Genomic DNA, 26,081 nt, shown 5'->3' on the forward strand with positions numbered 1-26,081 from the left:
AACCATGATACCCAGCCAAAATACGGTCTTCATGTAGACCCCCGCTTTAAATAAAAATAAAAACGCCAAAAAAATCACTTGTTTGCTTACCATATTTGTGGAGCATGGTATATGTATAATGGCTCATAACCCACGATGGCTAAGCCAACGAAAGCTCTCGAATTGCATTATCCAATGATCCAGTTTTTAGTAATAGATATTATTTTTTTAAAGAAAGGCCAAACGAGCCTTCTTCAGGTACAATATGGGAATTTTATATCGGAAAGGGTGTTTTTGCAGTAATGATTGCAATGTGAATTAATTGTGTAAAACGCATCATACACGTATATTTTCAGTTACCTTTGTCAGCATTGCATACCATTACCCTTTTGGTTTCAGAGCAAATTTATCAGTTTCGACGTGGAAGGGAGATCTTCAATTCTTTTTCAGTCAATAAATAAAATGACAAATTTCAGTATTTAGAGAGGAGAAAGTCACACCAGCTTGAACTGTTTCTCGTGCCGATCTTCTACCCAGGACGAACTGGAATTTGGAAATGTTGCTTTTTCAGCTGAGAGGGGAATACCGAGGTACCTGGAAAAAATCCCTCAGACCAATGCGAACTTACATCAAACTCAACCCCCGGGCCGGGGGCATAGCTGACGGTGCTGTTTTGCCGAATGATTGCATAATAACAAAAGACGCCGAGCCTCTTATAAGGTCTTGTTTATCCGTTGGGCCCTTGATTGACCTGTGTTATCTGTATTATCACAGTATAAACCATATTACTGAATACAAAGTTCAGTGAGATGCAAAATAGCCTAGGATATATATGTCCTGTTATGGAGACGTCCGAGATGACAGCTGTCTTTCGAAACAAAACACACTTCTCAATCGTTGCAACATCGCGAAGGACGGTCGTCAGCGATCACTAAAAACAACTAACAAACCTTTTCCTTTCAAACCCTTTTAATCATAAGTATACTCTAAAAAAATACAAAGGAGCTAAAATCTTATGACGCTGAGCTCGGAGAACGCGGAAATAACATAAATTAGGTATAAAAGACATTTTTAGACTGGCGTGGGTAGTGGGTTGTGTCCCTCGGATGTTGATCACATGACTGAACTTTGATTGGCTGAGTCAGGTACTTGGTCTCGTGATTCTCACACATCCTTTCTTTATACAAATTTACATAAAGTTCTTTCTTCCTCCTCTCTGTTGCAAAAGTCTTACGTTGACGGGCCTTGAACTACGGAAATATGTTGCTCACGGTAGTAGCTCTGGTGCTCTTCGTTGCTACAGGTAGGTTAGCTTTATAACTGGGATTTAGAACTGTTGCAATACGGTTTTTTGCGTAGAAACAAATGCATGCATGCATTTGCCGAGAAAGCTTGAGCATGTGTCACTCGGCGAGGTTCAATTCAAAATGAAAAGAATAGTTGCTTTCCATATTTGAAGCATCACAAAATCTAACGGTACTTAGCCAAATAACTTTAAAGTAAATTAAAGCCAAACCGAATTACTGATTTGGGCGACGAAAGGTTAAACTTATGCTGCTGTTTTATGTAAGTTTTGGATATCAACTTTTTGAATTGGCCTCAGCAATACAGGAACTGCATGTGGGAAGCCGCCATGACATGACGGAATGATTTCTTTTTAAACTTTATTATTCTTAAGTTACAAAGTACATATTTCGCAGAAAGTAGATGGATAAGTTGACCTGCGTATCTGAAAACCTTTATCTTACTACACTGGAGATACTTTCTGTTTTTCTTGGAAGTACGTTGCGTTAGTTTGTTTGATAACTCCTGTTCCTAACAGGATCTCGAGTTAGTTTCCTATTGAGGGCCTTCACTTTCAAATTTTTAAAGACTTGAATGATATTTTGTAGATGTATTGCTATATTCTAATAAGTGGTATTTAAGAAATCTGTCAGGACACTTGTCAGTAAGTGGAATGTGTAGTTTGAGCAGAAGGCAGATGCATATGTTATAAAAATTCTTGTCATCAAAAACTTGGTGACCGCTTTTTTTACTTCCTCTTTGCCTTTGTAAGCTCTACATGCTCAATAACAGAGTGGGGAAAAAAGCCGTGTCCATTTAGAAAGTCGGGTCTGATAGCCCAAGACTAGTGAATTGTCTAGTTGGGCTTGCTTTGAGGCCTTTTTTGAAGCCTACCCGGGTTAACTCTCTACTTGTTTCCAGACCCTTAACGTGTAAGGTCCACTTATTAAGTGGACCCGCGTTGTAGGGTTACCCTACCAGTGAAATTTTGCTTGTAAACGCAGACTATCTTTTGCCCTCCAGCTAGTGTTAACCCGCTTGCTAATGTAACCCTCCCTCCTTGGAAACAGGCCCTAAGATGGAAAATTAATAGTTTGGAGCTACCAAACCTGTACAAAGTGGAAACCTGGAGTTTTCTAAAACAAAATGAATTCACTAAAAAGATATAATTTCACCAAATCAAAGAAAATTAACTGCTGAACCATGCTAATTTGCTGTGAGAATGCAATGGCCTGCTGGTAGATGCTTTACAGGTCAGAGATAAGTGCCCACAAATTCACGTGAAAAATGTGTTAACAGAAAATGTGTCACCAGAAAATGCGAGTTCGTGTATGCAGTGGAAATCAAAAACACACTCTACAGCAGGGCTGATCAGTATGTATTAGGTGGCTTATTGTTTTATTTTATAAATCTTGGTCGCAGAGATTTTCTGTCTTCTTCCTCTGAAACGAAAAAGCTGTCACATTACAAGTCTGAGAATTCTCTGAAAAGTATATTTGAATTATTTTGCAGTTAGTGGAACCCCCACAGGACAGGCAAAGTGTTCTTGGGGTCCGTCTTACTGGTGTCAGAACTACAAGCAAGCTTTGGAGTGTAATGCATTGGAACATTGTCGTGCCAACGTTTGGGCTGTGAAAGATGAGGTGATCAAACATATTTTTAGTGATATTTCTTTTATATTCTTTTTGTGTGGTGAAGTGCCCCGAGTACCAGAGGTTTTTTCTTGCACACAGCAGACAGAAATACTTCGCTTCACTTCAGCGACCGAAGGCCACCTGTGTGAGCAGCGAAGCCGCAAGAAAGTCTCTGGTACAGAGTGGTTTCATTCTCCATTCTCGTTGAACTTTGATCAATTTTATCGGATTACATTTAAACCAATCACAGGGAGCATCTCCCAATGTGATCACATGGACAGGCACATGTAGACATGACATGCCCACGGATGACATGACAGATCTGGTCTGATTTGAATTACGTGGCTTCCATGGGAATAAAAACTACTCCGTGAAAAAGGTTCCTAATTCAAAGTTTTCACTGTCGTGGCGTTTATTTGACATTTATGTTGTGTGTAATGGTGGATATTACAACCTTGTATCGGAAATGTTCAAAAACTGAAAATTTTCGAAAGAATCTCGACACTTTTCACTTTCAAGAATGACAATCTGTCTGTCAGGCACGTATTTTTTGTAAGAAGTGCTACCAACAGATCGAAAAATTTGAAGCGACTGTCAAAGAAGTTGCAAATTTAAACTGAGAGCACTACAAAAAGAATCTTGCTTGTTGGAAAGGAGAAGCTACATACGGTGAAAATATGCATTCAAAAGGCAGTTCCAGCGCACCTGGGACACATTGTGTAGTTCAACACAGAGTCCAGGAATTAGTTGAAATGACAACGATTTCCTGAATCCCGTTGGCAAACCACCAAAGCATCCTTGCTGCAAGTAAAATTCGCAATTTCATCCCTTTGCTTGCCGCTTAAGTTGTCGTCACCGTTAAACCTTTTGACAACTTTTGCTATGGTTTTGTCCAGATCTTGATCTTTCACTAACCTTTCAGCGTGTGAACAAACATCACCTCAAAATCTGCCATCTCAATCGTCACATCATGTGACAAGCACATTATTCGCAACATTTCACAGGCTTATGTTCTCTATTCTTAGAAACCAATTCCCGTGTCTGCTAGATTAGAAAACCTTTTGGAGGTTGTTAGGGGCCAATCAACTTTCTATTCCAGATTCTGGACTAGATAGATTTAAACTGGCTTGTCATTGGCTCAGCACTATCATATAAATCGCGCTCTGCTCCAGAGGTTTCTTGCGCGGGTCACAATATAGAGACATGAGCGGCACAGGAAACAGCGCAAGAAAAACCTCTGGCACCCAGGGTAGTGGTGAAGCAGTACAAATTTAAACTGCAGTACTTGCTTGTAATTCTATCATGATCAATTTTACTGACCCAGGTCTTAGAACTAAAACAAAATTGCTGGGCAATCTGTATGAATTATTTAAAACAGAAACATTTTTGTGTGTTGAAAGAACTATTTAAGGCACTGTGAATAAACACTGGAAATGTTCTGTAATTTGATGTGTTTTTTTGTTGTTGTTGTTGTAGGAGGCTTGTAATATCTGTCAACAAGTTGTACCAATGATCAGAGACTTCTTGGCCAAAAACACAACCCAGGTAAGTTATGTTCAGTTGCTAATTGTTTATGTTTATTCATTCTGTTTCCATTCCACCCTGTCTTTGGCTAACACTCTCTCAGTGTACCAGTCATTCTGTCCTGCCATCTCTCTGCTTTTACTGTCCTTCTCCAGGTTTTTTTTAGGTTTTTCTATTGCTCCTTCACTCTGGTCTGTACCCTAGCACCACCATGCTCTACCACACACCTGTTCTACCTCCCCTAATTCTAATCTTTTCAAACCTTACTGTATTCATTTGTAAAACTATGCATTGCAATGCATTCAGACATGAACCTGATCTTCCTTCCATGGTATCATGCTGTGTTGATAAATTTTCAGGCAGAAGTTGTGACCTTGGCAGAGCAAGCTTGTGAAGATATTGCTGGACCATTAGCACCAATGGTAAGAGTTTTGAATAGTAATGATCATTTAATTATTATGGAACCTATCATAGACAGAGTAGACTAACAATGTTAGAGTTACTTCAGGCTCCTCTTACCTTACCACTCTCTTCAAACTTCTCTTATTCAATGCTCCTTCAAACATGGACTATGACCCAGTGAAACTAGAAATTCGATAACTGTACTGTGTACAAAAGAAGAATAATGTTGTATACAGCGGGGCAAATGATAAAAGTGGAGAGCAAATGGAAGAAAAGAAACTCGCTGAATTTTCACAGTCTGGCACTCCATGAAACAGATGAGATATTGTCATAAGAATTTTTTGATGGTTGATTAGTGTACTCACAAAAAGGGCTCATCATAATTGTTGAAAGACTTCAGTTTTCACACATTTTGCTGCTGACCCCATCCCTGTGCAATGTTGACAATACACAATAGACACATGAATGCACTTTGCCTTTTTCCAACATTGATAGTGGGGAAAGAGGTTTTGACAAGTTTTTACATGTTGGTACATGGGGTAAATTTGAAACATCTGACACTTCTGCACTTGTTTCAACTTAATATGACCAAGTTTGCAGGGCTGTCATTAAGGGCTGTTACCCATAACACCTCTTACGGCTGAGTATGCTTGATTTTTCGTACATGCTACGGGCAAAATCACCAGTTGTTAATAGAATTCACCCACAAAGTAGAATGATTGCTACAGGCGTGAAGGACAAGGCTACATGTGACTTAGAACTAAATGACAGCCCTGGCTTGTACTTGTAGGTTTAAAATAGTTACCTGATGAGTGTTCAATACGAGAATTGACCTAATTGAATTGAATTGAATGCAATCAATGCTGCAGTTCACCTTACCAATTGGTGTTTGATATTGTTCTGTAGTGCAAGTCTGTGATTGATAAGTATGAACCAGTGATTTGGGACAGTGTTTTGGAATTGATGGTAAGCATTAATTAAAAGTTACTGTTTTATTCTGTGTGTTTCTGTGATTGTCTTTAGCACATTAGTGGACTAAAAAAGTTAGAAAGTAAAGATTAACAGGAAGTAATGCTAAATTCTGTGATTACTGTAAACCCTCGAATTAGCACCTCCCCTCAAACAAGCGCCTCCTTCGAATAAGCCCCCTTCTTATCGACCAAAATTTATTATTTAATAAGGCCTCTCCTCAAATAAGTACCGCCCCTCGAATAAGTGCTGCCCCTCGAATAAGCATCCCCCTCCTGGTCAATGATCAGTCCAAATTATTGATATGGATGAGGCTGAGGACAAGATCTAACTTGGTATTTTAATTTGGGATCATGTGCACTGAATGGGTTAAAAATGTACATGCAGTATAAGATTGTACATTGTTGCAGTTTGTGAACACATTGAGTTTGGAAAAATAATTACAAGTACCAACTGTGCTACGATTAACCCATTGACTCCTGCATGAAATTTCCCTCGACCCAAACCCTAACTTCCCTGGCATTTTTGTGAAATATTTCAGAGCGGGCAAAAGCACAAAAATAAACCATATGCACAGTAACCACAGACACAAGATCAGGTTTCTTCAAGACATCGTTTATTTAAAGTTGAATAAATGAAGGGCCAAAATAATAAAAAGTATCAACAAAAAGAACACAACTTGATCTGTAAAACTGATAAGAAAACAATAAATTACATTTTTTTTTCTCTGCCACACAACAAAAGCCGAGGAAATTGATTACGCAAAAATTAATTTTTGACTTCAGAGGACAAAACGAAACTAAATACAACAGAATTTCTACTCTTTTACTATAATGGATAACATTTGATAAAACACCAGAAAATAATGGCGAAAGACGCATGTAAAAACCAATTTAAAAACAAGAAATCAGATAATTTCTTCGCCACGAGACAAAATAATACAGCGCAGCGAAAGAAAGATGAAAGCTGTACATCAAAAAGACAAGAAAAACAAGCCAATGATTTTGAGATAAATCGCGTTTCAAATGTGTTAATTTAGCTCCCACGTAGTTCTTTTGTCAGGGGTTCTATAGCAGCTGAATAAGACTCAAAAAAATATATTTGAACGAAGTGAATAAACTAAACAAACAAACCACGAGGGTCGTCATAAATTAAATATGCAGAAATCCAGCGTGCAAAAAATACTGTTCACTTTTAAAACCTAAAATTCGCAAATAAAGGCAACTAAATGAAAGACACGTGACAGGAAGTTCAATAACAATAAATTTTAATTCAAGATGAGGCAAAAAATACTTATCTAAAAGTATAAGAATGTTCAAAATTTTGCAGACGTGCTTCACTGCATGACCGCACGTTCAATTAAATTCTTCACACTAAGGTGAAATTCTTATAAGATTAAATTTGGAAATACAGTTAACAATAAAGATTAGCGAAAAAACTGAGCAACGACGTTTCGGTGTCATCCTGGCACCATTTTCAAGTTAAAAAATATTTGTGCGAAAAGTAAACTAATTTATACCAATGGTAGAGGTGCGAAATTGAATAAATTAAGATTAAGATAGCTGTTCAATGTTCATGTTCATTCCAATGAGGTGTCAAACACTGGTAATGAGTTCAGTGTCTGTTCAAAGCCTAAACAAATACTTTTGCGCGAATGGAGTCTGACTGTGTGTTAAGGCTCGGTTTCTTCTTGCGAATCCACAACATTTCGTGGATCAAGCAATCGAACTTTCCCTGACATTTCTTTAGGATCTTAAAGTTGTTAGTCAGGTCACCAACTGTATCAACTCGGTGTTCATTTTGAAGGTGTTTTCCGATGGCGGTAAATCGGTGTTCCTCAATGCGCTTGTAGAGATGACGGCTAGTGTAACCGACGTATTCTGCATCACACAGATCACATATATAGTTATAAACAACGCACTGTTGATTGATCAAAGGTGGTTTTGGCTCTTGTACTTTGAGATCATCGCCAATTTTACGGCTTCTGAACACCGGCTGTAGTTTGTGATCAAGTTTATTACTCAAGTCCGAGAGATGTTTCTTTACTATGTCCTCTGATTTCTGGTCTTTAAAAGGCAGCACAATGCGGTAGATATTCTCTGTTGGAGGCGTCGATCTTGTGTCTGGTGACATCACTGAAATTCTTATGGATAAGGCAGAATATGTTCGCCTTTTGAGTGAATCTTCCATCAACGATACAGCTAAATTTACCGCCGTAAGTTCGGAGAGACCCAAGACGTGTGGACGACCGCTCAAAAACTACCACCCTTTACTGCAGAAAGAGAAACACCTTGAATCTGTCGTGCGCAAAATTCTCCCAAAACAGATTGCCGACTCAGTTTGCCCGAAAGGATCACGACTCGCCCATCTTTATGGTCTGCCAAAGACTCATAAAGAAAAACTGGCGATGAGGCCCATTCTATCCGCCACAAGTACTTACAACTTCGCCCTCGCGAGATGGCTCGACGATAAACTGAAGCCCCTGTCGATCAACAGCTACACAATATCTGACACATTTTCCTTCGCTGATGAGATTCGCAATCTGAGCCTCAACGAATCTGACATCCTAGTATCTTATGATGTCTCTTCGCTATTTACGAACGTCCCACTACAAGAAACCATCGAGATCCTTGCTGATAGAGCTTTTGTTGACAACTGGTTCAACAAAACACACCATCTAAACATCAGCAAAGCTGATCTAATTGAACTGTTGTCAGTAGCAACAAAGGACCAGCTATTTCAATTTAACGGTCAACTCTACCAACAAATTGATGGAGTAGCGATGGGCTCTCCCTTGGGTCCCCTAATGGCCAATACTTTTCTTTGTTCTATCGAGGAAAAGCTACAAAACGAGAACAAGTTGCCAGACTTCTACAGACGCTACGTGGATGATACACTAGCCACAATGAAAGACATACCAACCGCAGAAGCCTTTCTGAAGACTTTGAACAACTGTCATCCATCCATATCCTTCACCATGGAGATCGCATCTAACGGTAAGCTACCATTTGTCGGCATTGAAATATGCAAGAAGGGCTGCAAGCTGGTAACAAGTGTTTACCGTAAACCCACAAACACTGGTCTCCTCTTACACCACCAAAGTCATGTCGACAACCGCTATAAAAGATCTTTAGTTAAAACCATGTTAAACCGTGCTTACCGCTTGTCCTCAACATGGGAACTATTCTCAACAGAATGCGAACGCCTTAAACTGATCTTTTCTAACCTCAAGTACTCAGATTCTCTTGTGAACTCCACCATCACCCGTTTCGTTAATTCAGTGATGTCACCAGACACAAGATCGACGCCTCCAACAGAGAATATCTACCGCATTGTGCTGCCTTTTAAAGACCAGAAATCAGCGGACATAGTAAAGAAACATCTCTCGGACTTGAGTAATAAACTTGATCACAAACTACAGCCGGTGTTCAGAAGCCGTAAAATTGGCGATGATCTCAAAGTACAAGAGCCAAAACCACCTTTGATCAATCAACAGTGCGTTGTTTATAACTATATATGTGATCTGTGTGATGCAGAATACGTCGGTTACACTAGCCGTCATCTCTACAAGCGCATTGAGGAACACCGATTTACCGCCATCGGAAAACACCTTCAAAATGAACACCGAGTTGATACAGTTGGTGACCTGACTAACAACTTTAAGATCCTAAAGAAATGTCAGGGAAAGTTCGATTGCTTGATCCACGAAATGTTGTGGATTCGCAAGAAGAAACCGAGCCTTAACACACAGTCAGACTCCATTCGCGCAAAAGTATTTGTTTAGGCTTTGAACAGACACTGAACTCATTACCAGTGTTTGACACCTCATTGGAATGAACATGAACATTGAACAGCTATCTTAATCTTAATTTATTCAATTTCGCACCTCTACCATTGGTATAAATTAGTTTACTTTTCGCACAAATATTTTTTAACTTGAAAATGGTGCCAGGATGACACCGAAACGTCGTTGCTCAGTTTTTTCGCTAATCTTTATTGTTAACTAAGGTGAAAGCTTGAGATTTTGCCCACGACTTTTGCAGTTATTTTATTGGCCGTGGCTTTACCAATTGTTCTAAAAATTGAATTCCACTATGAAATAATACTGTACATTACAATATTTGTTTTCCTAAGTCCAGGAAGCTGCTTTAAATCCGTGATCTGTATTCAAAACTCACTTGAAAGCGTACCAATCGTCACTAGAAAGGTTTGAGGACTCTGAACACCTTGATCTTCCATTCTGAGGCCACCTAAACATAAATTTTTTTCCTTTCCATTTTAAGTGCCAAAGAAGTAATTTCACTGCTTTAGGAATGAAAACAAGACCCTGGAAGTTTGTAGATTTGGCCCGCAACGCGCCATGATTACTTGCACTTTTCGAGTGTGTGATTTTAGATGAAAAACCGTCTTTCTAGGACCCCTAAAGTCCTCTAAAAATATGCTCAGTAAGTCTTTTCTCATTGGTTTATTTGTCCTTAACAACAATAGAACAATAGGAGAACCAAAACGTCTTCAGGGAGGGTAGGAAAGGCAATTGTCCTCACATTCTTTTTCACGTCTGGTTATGGCCGGCACAGGAAATAAGGGCTGGGTTTTCGCATGGCCGGTTACGGCTGGCACAGGAGTCAATGGGTTAAAACTTGACGATCAGCTTTGAATGCTGCACTGTATAGAGCTTTTGTTGTCATTTATGTGTAAATGTTGTATTGCAAAGAAAACTATCATGTATCTCGCTACAAGTTGGGAAAAATTAAATAATTGCCTCCCCTCGTTCAAACGCCTCCCTTCATATAAGTGCCCTTCATCTTCTCCTAAATTTGAAATAAGCGCCCCAGGCGCTAATTAAAGGATTTTCATTATGTCAGATAACTATTGTCCATGCTATCAAGTAACGGTAAAAAATGTCAGGAGATCATCAGTGAAATGTGGGCACTTGTACAGGATACAAAATTAATAAAAATACTGTATATCAAGTCGCCATTTTGCAACCAGTTATGAAAAGTTAGTCGCAAGTTCAAAAATTTTTGCTGCAGATAAACATATTAAGTTAATTATTAAAAATCACATTCATGTTAAAAGCATAAGTTTACAAATGATTCACAGGGCTCTGATATTATTATTTCAACAGCTTTATGTCACTTCAAACAGATCAAGAATGTACATGTATAAGCTTACAGTGTGCGTGTACTCTTGAACATGAAATATTTTTCACTGTTTACTTGATTTACAAACGTTCAATCCCGTACAAAACTAAATTAAGTTTGGGATCAAATTGAAGACATCCAGCTTCAAGAACTGATGCAATCTTGGGATATCTCTGAATTCTTTACCTAAACCAATGCACACTCTATCTTTGCAGGCATTCTGTTATAAATAAGCTCTATCTATACATGTAGCTTCAGATCTGGGGTAGCATAATCAACTAAAACAGTTGAGGTACATCGTTATCAAATCTGTAAATCTTTGCAACAACAAACATGCTTGACATGGGCGTCTTTTGGGACCTGCCAGATAAATGGTGTGACCTCTTGCTCTAAAACCTTAGCTGACTTAGCTGGAACACTGGTTTAGGCCCAATGAGAACACGGCTTAAGAAAAAGGATATTGATTTCATTTTCATATTTTCTGGAGAACACTTCTTTAATTTCATTATTTTAATCCATGTCACCATATTTCCACTTATCATTTGATGTAACTTGTGAAGCTTTATCTTTTTTTTTTTTTCCTTTTCAGGCTGATCCCAAGCAAGTGTGTACCGCACTGGGTCTTTGTGATTCCAAGAAGAGCAAGAAAGTTGATGCCAAGCTTGTCACAAGAGCTTTACCTTTGAAAAATCACTTGAAAACAATCCTGGCACCAGTTCTTGTTGCTGCAAAACCCAAAGCCACTGTCATCAAATCCAAGCCTTTTAAGACTTCTGCTGAATGTATATTGTGTGAATTTGTTATGAAAGAACTTGACAGTATACTACAGGAGAATGCTACCCAGGTATGGAAACATGTGGTTTTCATGTCAAAGAAGTTTTCTTTTCAGAAATGGCAATTATTGACAGCTGCTATTAAAAAACACTTGAAGATACCAGCATTATAGTGGCTGGCCAAATAAGAAAAAAATAAGAACATACAAAAGAACATTACCCTAAAATATTATCCCAGGGGGTTAGAAAGAATTTGCATGTAAAGACCGAACATAAGAGGTTAATAACTTGTTTATTATATGGCTTTTTGCTCTGTCTTTGCAGACCCATAATAGACCCATGGGCATTATGGAAGAATAATGCCCTACAATTAGCCAATCAGCATCTATGATTTCATGTATGCATGTAATAAATGTGGTTTATGATTTCAACATGGTGGACCTCAAGGGTGGAATCTGCATGTATCTATTCCTGGAAATCCTAGGTCCAAAGTGTGGAGATGTTTTGGTTTCTCAATACAAGAGAATGAATTCACCATTTCTACCAATTGTCCAATTGCTCCATTCATTAGTAACTCAGACTGAAACTTGAAAATGCACGAGATATAATAATTTATTATTTTACATATCATCAGTGAATTGTTGAATACATTGACCATTTTACCAATAAATGATATATTTTAGAAATTGCACAGAATCATGCAGATGATAAACCATTTGTTCAGCTGATACGAGTCTTAATTTGATGTAAAAGCACATCCACTGTTGTGTATTGGACAATCCTCCAGTAAAGTTATTTTGTTACTTGGTTACCCTCTCTTTTAATAATACCTAAATGTTGTACATGTATGTCTTAGACCAGAAGATATATTGATTTTTCTGGGAGATAAGAGTGACCACTCTTGCTTACAGCGTACTTTTTGATGTGGCACATGCCTTGTCCCACACAGAATATTGCCCTTCCTGCCTAGTAATGTCTGACATTTTGCCAAGCAGCACAATGAAATTAGTTCATCCAGGGAAATCTGATTAGCTTGTCTGTTGATGAATAAATGGAAAGTAAAATTAAGGATTTAACAGAGGTGACAATAAAGATGTAACGATCTACCCTTTGCTGAGATCATTCATCCAAACAGCCATCATGGTATTGATCACTTGATGAATTATTATGTTAAGAGTTAAAGGAATTGTTGTCCAAACACTCTACAACTGAAGGGTGAAGATGTACATGTTATTTATAATGTTTGCATTATTTTTCTAAACAGCAAGAAATTGAAGAAGCTTTGGATGAAGTGTGCAGTTTGCTTCCTGACACAGTCAAGACAGAGGTGAGGAATAATTGTCAATTCCCATTACACTAATCGCCTTGATCAGCCGTCAGTCTATTTAGTGCCTGTTCAATCATGCCATTCTGGAAGGAACTTTGTCTGTGATGAGAACTATAATGTTTTTCAAAGTAGAGCAAGAAAAAATACGTCTGGTCATCGATGTTGATTAGATCAAGGTTGTCAAAAAGGGTTTTGTTGTTGTTGTTGTTTTGGGCAGTGTGGTGGCCTCATGGTTAGTGTCCTTGCTCACAGATCAAGCAGTCTGGGTTTGAACCGTGGCCAAGGACCTATTGTTGTGTTCTTGGGCAAGACACTTACAATGTAACTGTCACAGTGCCTGTCTCCACCCAGGTGTATAAACAGATACCAGCAATTTGAAAGCTGTGGGTCACCCTAGAATGAAATATTATCCCATCCAGGAGGGAGTAGAGATACATGTACACCTAGTCACTTTGTGCTGTGTAGAAACTGACAATAAACACCAGCCTAGTGGACCACGTGCCAAAAAGCTTTATTGTTGGAGGAAGCAGCTGATTTTGCTATCTTTTTCTAAAGAATACAAGAATATCCTGGTAGAGTAGCTAGCTGAAATCATGAAGTAAAAGTTCTTTTAACAGGCAGCTGGCTACTTTTGTCAACCTGGCAGGTGGAATATCCTGTTTGGCCCTCTTTAAGTTTTCTCATCACAGTCTTCTGCCTTGTAATGTGAAGTTGTGTAAAACCTATTTTAATTAACTTGTTTTAATAGTGTGAGCAGTTTGTTGACCAGTATGTACCTGCCATCATTGCTATTCTTGCTCAAGAACTTGATCCATCAATGGTCTGTACCACCCTTGGACTTTGTGACAGTAACAAGCACAGCAAAGGTACTGAAACTATGCACAGAAAGCAGAAAGATAGTTTGCTTTGAACGGTGATTGTGAAATCATGTTTAAAGTGGTGTTAAGAAGATAATGATGATAACATACCGTATTTATTCGCCTATAAGCCGATCCCAGCTATAAGCCGAGACCCCAAACTTGAGAGAACTGACGATGGGCTTAAGCTTGTCAAAAAAAATTGGAAAGCTTTCGGCTATAAGCCGAGACCAAAGTTTCGCAGAAAAATTTTACCTTTGAAGCATCCCTCTTAGGAAACATATGTTGATTGTTGAACGAATAAACACAACCAAATGAATATTCAAAAGTTTATTTAATTCCACCATTCAGACTAAGTCTCAAACAAACGCTTACCAAAATTATCAGTTTACATATCGTTTGTGATCGTATTCATCATGCCAAAAGTTCGCTGTACTTCTTACAACATGGCTTTTAAGCTCAAAGTTGTTGCTGAAGCTGAGGCTGTTGAAAACAACTCAGAGATCGCCCGAGATTACGGTATTAGCGAGTCGATGGTTCGTCAATGGAGAAGAGACCAGGCGAAGCTTTTCAATGGCGAGCTGAAGATGTCTGCGAAACGAACAACGCTGGGCCGCTTCACTCCTAAGTATCCAGAGCTAGACCAGCAGATGTTGGAATGGTTTTCAGACCAAAGAGAGCAAGGTGAGTACTCATCGCTTCATGTCAAATCGGATAAACATTTTGTGTAGATTCAATTGATTTTTTATTATCGAAATCGATCAAAAAGTTTTCCCTCGATCTCTCAACCTCGTTCCCAGGGTCTCTCATCTTACTGCTCCCTGGAGCGAGCGAAGAGAGACCCTGGTTGGGTCTGGTCACGTGCCACTTTGACAATTGAGAACATCAGGGAGGGGTCCTCTGTAATCAGCATTTTGTCGTGTTGAGCTTTGTTGCCCGTTGCGACTGCCACATTACCTGCGGCGTTTATCAATACTCAGCTTTCAGGTTGAAAGTTTGTATAATATCTGTTCCAACGTTTACGTAAAGGTTAAGCAAGTCTGTCTTGAGGCAATTTAGTGGTCATGATTTTCAGTGTTGCCGTCTTACCCACTGGATTTATGGAAAGTCAGTCATATTTCAACTGTGAATGTCGAGCAGCGCAATTTCATCCTGTAAGAATTGTTGTTTCTCCTTTGGATGCGCTCGATCAAATTGAGGCAGAAAATATAAGAATGTCCTGAGGAAAACGTATAGCTTTCCCAAAGTAAAGCTACGGCAGTCTCTGAAGAAAAGCTGGACGAAGATAAATATGATATTCATGCAACGTGCTGTGCTTGCAAACAGTTCTTATCAAATAGCCGGGCCTGGCGTCACCTGCGGCATCACAATATAGAATGCAAGTAAGTAATATGTTCACGGAATATTTTAATCTTTGTCCCTGGAGAGCCAATACATAGAGCCTTAAAACATATCTCGCAATAGAAATGAACCTAAACAAAGTATAAGCACGGCATGACAAATTACAGAGGTGTCAAACTCTGAGAAGCGACGTGCAGTTAACAGCAGAAACCATTCAGACCTACGACCTCTAAAATTATGCTGTAACATGATCAAGCAACTCCGCTCTACTTATAATTTCCATTTCTTCTAATAACACGGCATAAAAAGTGCCCCTCAGAAACACGCTTGAAGCAAAGAAAGGTCGAGAGATCGAAAATTAAATAAAAATGTGCACAATTCTCTCAAACCGTTGGCGTCATCTACACTAATTTATTAACGACACAATAAAAATTATATTTTTCTTTTTCTAGCCTCCTTTCGCTCGAAGATAAATCCATTTTATCAGCAACGACAGCGAAATGCATACCGCGACGAGTTCGTTGTATTATCCTTCACGCTCTGCAAAGTTCGGGGCCCTGACAGCGCGGTGAAACTTCAATAAATCTTTTCGCCCTTTCGCTCCTTTCGAAGTGTCATTGGCTTTCAGTGATCAATTAAAAGGCACTGAATTCTCTAAAATTATTTTATTGCTGGTAACAAGACCTACACTTCATTGTGAGGTAAAGATGAGTCAAAAATCTTCCATACACAGCCTCGGCCGCGGTGTGCAATTCTCCATTCGCCTTCTTGAGGAAATTTTTACAATATGTAACGTCCTTCACTGAACCATACAACCTTCAGCGACTTGGATTTCCGCTATCAGATGATGGATAAGTTTTCCTTGGCGTTTGCAGAATATTACCGCCGGACATTGCCGCAGAACATCATATCAATTCTTGGTTTACTTTGGTGACAACACATCCCGCACTCCCGTCAGCTAAGTATAGACAAAATTCCTACTAGGCCGCCCATCCCTTCAATAATTTAATTGTCATCTCCCAGATTCTGGGAGACACGTGACCAGACCCAACCAGGGTCTCTCTTCGCTCGCTCCAGGGTGCAGTAAGATGAGAGACCCTGGGAACAAGGTTGTCGATCTCTTCGCACGAGCGAGTGCATGTGAGTTTGTTTGTCGACCTGTGGGAACCAATGCTTGTGATTGGCCAGATTTAGAAATCGTCATAACAAATTAACAATGCCTGTCAACGCAAAGTAAACAGAACACTTCGCTTCGATCACTTCGTTCGCTTGAATGTTTATTAATCCTGGACGGTTTTATTTTTCACAGGTATTGCCGTGAGTGGATTAATGCTGCACCTGAAGGCAAATGAACTGTCCACTGATCCTTCGTTTAAAGCTTCCCTTGGCTGGTACCAGAACTGGAAACGACACCACTCAGTAAGCCTTTGAACAAAAACAACACTCGCCCAGCGACTACCTGAAGACCTAGAAGAGAAAATTGTCCAGTTCCACTGGTTTATCATCGCAGCCAGACGACAAACAATTATCCCCTGTCCCGAATTTACAACATGGATGAGATGCCAATGCGTTTGAACTTCCTTCAAGCCGAACGCTAGAGTTCAGTGGTAGTAGAACTCTGCCTGTTAAATCTTGCGGAGCAGAGAAGCAAAGCTTCACCATAACTCTTGGCGTCGCTGCAGATGGGGCCAAACTTCCTCCCAAGGTCATCTTTAAAGGCGTCCGGACTCCACGAGACCTCGTCATTCCTGATTCTCTCCACGTTTCCTTTCACAAAAAAGGATGGATGGATGAGCCAGATGTTCAGCAGTGGATTCGCCAGTGTTTGCCCAGGAACCGTTGCTGCTAGTGTGGGATTTGTTCAGAGCTCACCTAACCGATGCCGTCAAAAGCGATCTCCAACGGTGCAACATCGACGTAGCAGTCATCCCTGGAGGTCTAACCCCCGTTTTGCAGCCCTTGCATAAATACCTAAATAAGCCATTTAAAGATCACCTCCGGAAAAAGTACTTGGCGTGGATGATCACCGGGCCATTTGAGTTCAACCCGGCAGGAAAGAAGAAGGCGCCAACTAGAAATCTTGTCCTTCGATGGATTAAAGAAGCATGGTAAGAGATTCCAGAGGAGATGGTAAAGAAGTCTTTTAAGAGCTGTGGAATTTCCAATGCCACGGACGGAATGGAAGACGACGCAATCTACTCCGAGAACTCACAGGAACTCGATGATGATGAAGAAATGGAGGATGAGTTCGAAACGGACAGCGAAGACGAGACTGATGGCGAGTAAACTTTTAGTTGAAAGCTAATAACTATCACACACAAACGGTTCCTTTAGGAGCCACCAATTATATAAAAGTTCAATGACCAACATTTTACGACTTGTTTTTGTTGTGTTTTACTATAATTTCATGAAACTGACTTGGCTATAAGCCGAATCAGAAATGTCTATGATGATTTTCACTTTGTTGATGACGCTTCGAAGAAAAAAATTATTCAAAACTCTCGGCTATAAGCCGAAACTCACTTTTCGGAAAAAAATTCCCAAAACTGAGTAAAATTTTTTGCAAAAATCGTTCAGCTTATAGGCGAATAAATACGGTATTCTGTGATAAAACTCTTGTAACTTCAAGGTGCAAAGAAAGTTTTGTTCTGCTTGTAGATTTTCCAGTCGGGCCTTTGCTCTCCCAGTGGGCAAGTGAAGTTTTTTGGGGAACTTTCTTCAGAGAAAATCACCGAAAATCAGAGAAAAGATTTATTGTAAGAGACGGACTTATCAAATTAATTTAATTTAAATTAGTACATCATAGCGGAGCTCCGGCAGCCCAAAGGGCCGCCAAGCAGAGCCCTATACCCATACAGGAAAGCAAAGGAAACCCATAAATGGATTTTCTCATGGTTACCATGGCTAGCATCATTGCTCGTGTGCGCGTACGCACGACGACGACGACAACAATAGAGTTCCGCAAGATGGCAGCCATACTCCAGCTAATAGGTTGACAGTGACATGCAGCCTGTTTTATAGCATACTTCTTTGATATTGGACATCCATGTTACGGTCAATTGACATCTGTCAAAACAAGGCATCTGCTGACCAGGTTCATGTGACCATATCTCAGGCTCAAGTTCAGAGCTCTTCGAGGTCACACGTTTTTTTAGAGTTGACCGCTGATCAAGTGCTAGTTTTTGGTTGAATTGTGGGCTGATGTCAATTTAACTTGTTGTAAATAGTTGTTTGGAAGCTGGCTAAAGCTAACCCAGAATTAAAAGTTAACTAAAGTACAATTTTTTCTTGTATAGAAATGTTTTTTACTGCTTTTGCTTTGTGTAAATTGAGATTATACAAACTCAAAACAGAAGGCCAAACAATATACAGAAAATGTCACCCCAAAGTTACAAAACTCAATCAAAATTCTTGCTTATCCTTGGTTAGCTTTATCGAGCCAGCCCAGGAGCCCCGCTTTTAGGCTTGGCTAAATTTATTTAGTATATTCTCAGCTCCGACTATTGCATTTCTAGCTCTCTGATTGGCTCAAAAACTCCGACTATGAGCCATTAGTCGGAGTTTTACCTTATATGGAAAACAGTGCGCCAAGTTTAAAAATTTTCCGCTCTGTAAAATTGTTGAAATAAAAATCGGCGGCAAAAACCCGATTAAGAATATACTAAAACAATTATTCCATTCGACCTTGTTGGATATGAAGTGATCATAACCAACTCGCGCTACGCGCTCGTTGGTTATTTATCACTTCATATCCAACGCGGTTTCATGGAATAATTGTTAAATATTACTAGTAAGGAATCTTTTTGTTCTAGTGAGAATGACTGTTGGGCTAGTATAACATAGTTTCACCTTGACCAAATGTTAAGCTTGAAAACTGGTTTTCTTAAAACCCTGCATCTGCTTGTAAGAACATATTTCCATTTCATGACAAGAACATCAAGAAGAATTGGTCACCATTTTTTAGCCATCAGGCTTTCTGTGGTTCTTTTCAAGAGAATGACATAATTTGTTTTGACTGTGAAGCATAAATCGCAAAGCTTAAAGGGACATGATCACCCTTTGAGACTATGTACTGGACTTACATATGCAACTATGCAATTCTATTCTTCAGACCCTTTTTTACTGATAAGAAACAAAAAAGTTCAAGCAAATATTATTTGAGCCATCATGTTGAACGTTTCAAAGGGTATTATGATGACATTCTCTAAAAATATTTTGTTCCTGTTATATTGAGTCTGAAGCTTGGCAAAATTCATGGCTGCATTTAATCGCAAGAATACTATGTAAAAGGATGTTAATTTATTTGTCTTGAAATCATGGTGATGGTCAAGGGGGTTTCATTAAGGACCAAGCACTGTGAAAATTGACTGCCTGTGAGGACATTTCTGCCTGGCTGGTTTGACCATCTAGCAGAACGTTTTTCTCATAAAGAAGGACAGTTTTGGAAAATAGTTTTGCCTGCCTTGAAAACCAGTTGCCCTCCTGATGGCCATGGACTCTAGATCTTAATCAATTCCAAAGCAGTTATAATTATTATCTCATACTAAGGTTTCCCCTGGAAAGCCCTAGCTGAAATCATGCTGAAGAAGTGAAATGCAAAGTCACCATGACCAATACACAGGGGCACCCAACGACCATTTTATCTCAAATACTTTTAAATGCTGTTTTAGGCTATCTGGAGTACTTTTAAAGCTCTGTAGGTTAATTTTAGGTTGTGCTAAAAAAAAATTATCTGTTCGGTTATTCTAGGGGAACTTGGGTATTCTCAAATTTATTAGGGCTTTTTTGTCCATTCCCCGAAAACCTTAGGCCTTATCCCCTTTCCGAAAATAATAACTAACCTTTTTTCAGTACCCAAAACGACATTTTTTACTATCCGAAAACAACAGACATTAAATTTCTCATGTCACGAAAGTTCAAGGGGACAATCCTCTCAAGAAAATCAGAGGGGATTAAAGGCCTTCCGAACAGATAATTTACCGAGATGATCCGTTGGGCGCCCCTGAATACATAGTTATCAAGCCATTTGCTATTTTTGGCCACTTGGAGAAACACCAACATTGAAACGTCTGTTGACACTTTCAAGATTGAGATTGAAAGGTTACATCTCCATCACTCATGACGATTGTTGTCCCTGTCAATTTATTTTTATTTTTTATTGCTTTGTAGTCATGGAAAAGACAGTGACTTTTGTTCCAGGAAGCAATCAAACATGTCGAATCTGTGAAGCAGTTATGACTTACGTGAAGAATTTGCTTGCTGACAACGCCACCCAGGTACCTTGTTAAATTACATTAATTGCAGATTCTCAACTATGTACATCGTCTTTGTTCTTGAAAGAGATGTCTGTCAAGTAGGTTGGAAACTGATGCCATGTAGTTATGACAATCAGTAATATGTTAGGGTTCGCTTTCCCATTTACCTTCACGTAATTGATTATTATTAGTTACCAAGAAGTGCAGGAGAGAAAGCAGTACCTCTTAAATTTTACTATCAAATGGAATGTTCTTTCCTGTTCAACTTTTCAATATTTTGTTGCTGTGCTTGGTTTCTTTGATTGGCAGTTCTTCTATGCTTTGATAAACTCGAATCAATCTTTGCTTTTTTTTAATCAACCTTTATTGATGTTGTGTTAAATGTATGTTTTTCAGCAAGAGATTCTTAGTCTTCTTAAAGAAGGGTGCAGCTTGCTGCCATCTCAGCTCTCTGCCGAGGCAAGTTGACATTAATATTGTATAAAGACAGGAAAAGGGATGTGTCTAATAGGTGGGAGCCAGGTAAAATACCCGCTGTCAACACTATTTTCCTGGGTGAAAAGCAATTTACAATCTTAAAAGTATTAATAGTGGAGCTCCTTCGTGCGAGTGGAACCCTATACCTTAAAAAATTTGGTAACCCATCAATCTCAAAATTGTTGGTTGTCACGTGACTGTCAGTACATAGTCTGTACGTGCGCCAAGCCCCGTACCTTGAAAAATAAGAGTAGCACCATTACCATAGGTACATCATTGATATTGGACATCCATGTTATGATTGACAGCTGTCAAAACAAGGTGTCCGCTGACTAGTATCACATGACCATATCGCTGGCTCAGGTCAAGAGCTCATAGAGGTTGCATGTTTTTGTAAATTGACCGCTGACCAGACATTGGGTTTTCGATTGGATTGTGGGCTCAAGCCAGGTTTTTACTCTGAGGGAGAGTGAGGAAGTACATGCAGTGGCAAAATCTCGGTGCAAATTAAACCCTGATGTGTTGTTGACTTTTCTTCCGACATATTCCTTGCACAGTCATATCTTGGAAAGTCCTTGACATGTTGCATACATAATTTCTACTTTGGAACACTCATTACAAGCCTGCTAATAACAGTCAGTCATTGGACAATTGTCTGGTAAATTTAAGGTTTTGACAGGTAAAAGCTTAGCCTGGTCGGACACTCTGACCGGGCATTTCTGCTAAAATGAAAAATATTTTAACTGGAAATTGGCGGCTGAATATGGGACAAGTTATTTTGTTATACTGCCACACAATACTACGCAAAAAAGCTTTGTTATCGGTTTTGTTTTTATTCCAGTTCTAAGAATTTTATCACGTGCAGTGCGTCGTCTCAAATGTTATAATTATGTCGAATTGTAAACACATCACATTAGCGCCACTATCCCTACATGTTAATTTACACATTTTGCGGTGGCGTTGTGAAAGATCGTGAAGCCCCATTTAGTCTGAATTACGTTCATCTGAAAAACTACTAAAAACTGAGGTCTTATGTAATTACTCGTTGTTTGTTGCCACCAAGTGTTGTGGAATTAATTTTCAGTCGTAATACATTGACCTGATTAAAATATTATGGAAATTGAATACACAGCCCAAATACTCACGTTTCGTTTAACTGAATGCAATCGCTTTCAAAAACTCTAAAACCTCTAAAATGTAACCAAATATTTTTCTAGTCTGTCTGATCAAAAATCAGTTTAATTTTTACCTCTTTATAGATTTTTTTACGTCTGTCAATGTGGTTGAAATATAGTTTTCGTACCACAGAAATGTTTTTGGGAAAAGCGTGAAGGTAGAGATTAGTCATGCTTTATGGTAACGACCAACTCCAATTCCACATTTTAAATAATTACGCAAATTTTTTATTCAATTGACCCCAAAAACTTTCAGAGGAAACTTGCTTTCAGAAAAAGTCAAAGAATTCATTTCAATTTTCAAGTCTCTGAATGTTATTGTGGGGTTTTATACTGACAAGCTGTCCACGCGTTTTCCTTAGACGTCCTGGGAAACTTGTTACGTTGGAAACGCTTGTGTGACTAGGGGTATAAACGTTTGAAAATTTGTCAATTTTCAACAGGTAAAATAATACCAGAAGTAATGTAAAGTTCCCCTTGTTGGTGATAGTAGCGATTTTACACTCAGTTGACTTTTAAGCTATTCGAATTTACAACCAATATTTTGGCAAAGAGTCTACTCAACAAATAGATTCCATGTTGCCGTGCGTCTGTTCAGTAATGTCTCTTTTTAATTTCTAACGACAAACAATTTTTTTTTGTCCGACCAGACTGGCTTTTTGTCAGGTCAAAACTTGTCCTTGTCCTGACAAATGACCTGCCTATAGACAAAAATTATTTGCAGGCTTGCATTAGGTATGGTTTGTTAAACTGTAACTCAAAAAAATAGTGAAACTACACGCTGAACAATCACTTGCTCACAATTGATCATTTTTTGAGTTTTTGATCCAGGGAAAAAAACCCTCCTTTCATTTATGGTTACATGTAATTATTGTAATCCGGAGCTCCACTTTCAGGCTTGGCTAAATCTATATATTAGCCACAACTTTAGCCCTTAAATGTTTCTGGTGAAATGTTATTCAATTTTTTTGGCCGTTTATACTTCAACTGTTGTCTTACCTGAAGTGTTGACTTGCTTAAGGCTCGCTGGTCAGTGGTTTTTCTACCTCGTGTATGTGGAATAGTGTATCCCAAATTGTGTATTTTGCTGGAGTAAATCAACCATAGTGATATGTGAGCTGAAATGTTGAGGAAAAGGGAAAAGTAAAGGTGATTCTGAGATGCTTGGTTTTAAGAAATTTCCTCAATCTGTTGAAAATGGTTCACCAAGCTCTTACAGACTGAGAGAGAACTTTAAAGAAGCTTGACTAGTGCTACAACAGAATCGGCATGAGACATTGAGAACATCTACATCTGCATCTGCATCCCCCAGGGAGGAACATGCCAGCGGCAGGTTCATATGGGCCTTCAACCCAAAATGTCCACCCATTAAGTGCACATTTCTGCCTGTAGAAACTTAAGCAAGCTCCCGGGAAGATTTGTCATGAGTTATGAGAAATGACATTTCCAGCAAGAAATACCAAGAAATCTTTCCAAGAGGAGTTAGCTACAGGCTCTGATAATTCTGAGTGCACAACATTTGCATAAAATGTTAATTAAAGATTTCCAGCATATCATTATTCAAATCACATAGTTAGTCACTATGAAAGCTGAGCAGAAGAAATAACTTGAGTATTCAATAATGTTTGCATCGTGTAAACACTCTTATGGTGTAACCAAGATAATTGCCGCACCAATCCTAGCCCTAATGCCAGTGATTTGAACAGAGGAATTGATAAGCAGTCCTTCCAAGGTTGTGTTTGTGTAAGTCATAGGATATTTTCTTCTAGTGTTGTAATGGTTCTTGAAGTCACTGAGAACCCTGTTAATCAGGACTTGTGCCACTCCCTAAGAGGATTATGTATATTTTTCCCCTGTAGTGTAATGCCATTGTCTCTGAGTATGGTCCGGCCATTCTGGATCTGATTGCTACATCTGATCCTCATACCCTGTGTGAGGCAAGTACCATCATTCTCCTCTCAATTGTGGACACATGACAAACATTCATGCTCTAATCGGGTGGAAACATGACATAATTCGTAGCCAAACACATTTGAAGTGAGTACTTGAACTTCAAACTTCAAACTGTAAACGCTTCTCTGCACCCAATTATAGCATGTCTTTTTGTCACATGTCCACGCTTAGATGAAAACAACTTAAGGTAATCAAATGAATGTTTTCTTGTTAGATTGTTCGTATGGGGGGAAGTGGGTAAGCTAAAATGATTTTCGTTTATCCTGTCACCCACACTAGTAGTTTCATACAGTTACTATGGAAACATTTCCTTGCCAGCACCTATGAGCCTTTTTGGCATACCCTGAATTCCTTATGATAGAGAGGGGTTTTATGTTTTAGCAAAGAGTTTAGGGTTGCACAGTTAATCCATTTTCGCAAACTTTGGGTGTGCTCGGCAATTTTGAGTTTTGCTAATGTGAATTCACATTTCCTTATCAGCAAATTGGTCTGTGCACATCTGCTTTGAAAAAGGAGGAGTTCTGTTTCCTCGGTGCCTCCTACTGGTGTGCTAACAAACGGAATGCAATCAATTGCAACGTAAGTGCAGCATGGATAACAATTTGTACGCCTTCCTAGTAGTTTAAAAAAAATTGCAATGGCCATTTTAGCGCAGTTATGCTGCACCTGCCCTTGACTTTCAAAAATTGTAAGACTTCCATTATCTCTCAATGTGATAGTTAAGGAACTGTTTTATTTTTTTGGAAAAGATCCTTAGGGTTTTCAAAGAGATTTCTGTGTTAAACAGGATAAATATTTAATGGCTCCTCAAGATTTCTATTTCAATGAAAGTAAAAAAAAAATGTCTTTTAACTGTTTGAATTATTGGTATGAATATGTCAACAGTTCCAATCATGCAGAAGCTTTTATGGCCATGAACTTTAATTTATTGATTGTCAAAATGTAAATTCTCTTCGCTCTCGCTGTCATTTAGCTACATTTGTGTTTCTGTCGAGCCATAGAAGGACGGGATTTCAGTGCGCTTTAGTACGGGGTGTTTTGTAAATTTTATTTTCTCGTTTAATCTCTGCAGGCCTTAAAACACTGCACTGACCATGTGTGGAACTGAGTTTTCAACGTGCACGGAAGAGCCTTTTGCTTATCTATTTTGTACCAATGAGTAATATAACTTGCTGGTAATCAAGTATTCGTTAGTGGTAGTCGCCGGCATACACACCTGCGTGATTTGCTATGACGTCTGTTGGCGAAAAGCTTGTCACCCGCGTCTTGTACCGATTTTTTTCTTAAGTTGAATTTATTATGGTAGCACAAACGTGTCGCTGTACAAAGCTATTGACGTTGGTTTTATTCGTCTCCTTGGAGTAGGTCATTTGAAAACAGCACTTGATACTGCTATAGGTGCGTGCTGATTATAGCTCACATATATCGGTTATACTTAATGACACAGAGGTGTTTTTAAACTTAGATTTCGCTTTATTTTTCTTAGGTTTACAAAACATTCTCCTTATATTCACAAGTATCACTTGTATTTAGTTTTTGTTGTAGTTTGAGCACGTCCAGAAACAAGGCGATGTAAAGTAACTGCATGTCAATTGAAACGGCTGCTTATGTACCTGGAATAAAATAATAGTTCAATTGTTAATTGTGAAATTTGTTGTCATACTCTTTGATTCTGTACTTTACTTGTGCGTGAGTGCAGAGGGGAGGGGGGTGGGGTTCTCCGCACGGATAGACTAGCCTGCAGTGCAGGCGTTTTCCGTGTGTTCACGAGATATCGGTATTAGCTCGTAATCCAGTAGATTCGCCGCCATGGTTCCTTGGGAAACGTTGGCGGGGAGGGGTTAGACTTTTGTACGTTGTGCTTTTATTTCCCCATTAAAATGCTCCACCTTAATGCTCCATTTTTCCCACTAAAATGCTCGGTTTCCCCTCCAAAAATGTTCGGTTAATGCTCATACATCACTGCACGGACGCGATCGAAAGGATC

The 26,081-nt window shown here is 39.0% G+C and overlaps 3 protein-coding genes across 3 annotated transcripts; all 3 read left to right on the forward strand.

The window, feature by feature from the left end:
* Positions 1 to 1,149: 1,149 nt before the first annotated feature.
* On the forward strand, positions 1,150 to 25,744 carry LOC145479692 (prosaposin-like). The gene is made up of 13 exons (XM_081458120.1): positions 1,150 to 1,282; positions 2,776 to 2,906; positions 4,374 to 4,442; positions 4,781 to 4,843; positions 5,730 to 5,789; positions 11,526 to 11,780; positions 12,974 to 13,036; positions 13,785 to 13,902; positions 20,404 to 20,510; positions 20,886 to 20,948; positions 24,001 to 24,078; positions 24,575 to 24,673; positions 25,167 to 25,744. The coding sequence occupies exons 1-13, from the start codon at positions 1,240 to 1,242 to the stop codon at positions 25,200 to 25,202; spliced, it is 1,185 nt and encodes a 394-aa protein (XP_081314246.1). The 5' UTR covers positions 1,150 to 1,239; the 3' UTR covers positions 25,203 to 25,744.
* On the forward strand, positions 8,016 to 9,792 carry LOC145479701 (uncharacterized). Its single transcript, XM_081458133.1, has one exon. It carries the CDS (start codon positions 8,200 to 8,202, stop codon positions 9,574 to 9,576), a length of 1,377 nt encoding a protein of 458 aa, XP_081314259.1. The 5' UTR covers positions 8,016 to 8,199; the 3' UTR covers positions 9,577 to 9,792.
* On the forward strand, positions 13,911 to 17,071 carry LOC145479720 (uncharacterized). Its single transcript, XM_081458158.1, has one exon. It carries the CDS (start codon positions 14,310 to 14,312, stop codon positions 14,622 to 14,624), a length of 315 nt encoding a protein of 104 aa, XP_081314284.1. The 5' UTR covers positions 13,911 to 14,309; the 3' UTR covers positions 14,625 to 17,071.
* Positions 25,745 to 26,081: the final 337 nt, after the last annotated feature.

Source organism: Orbicella franksi, chromosome 2, assembly GCF_964199315.1.
Source record: "Orbicella franksi chromosome 2, jaOrbFran1.1, whole genome shotgun sequence".
NCBI lineage: Eukaryota > Metazoa > Cnidaria > Anthozoa > Scleractinia > Merulinidae > Orbicella > Orbicella franksi.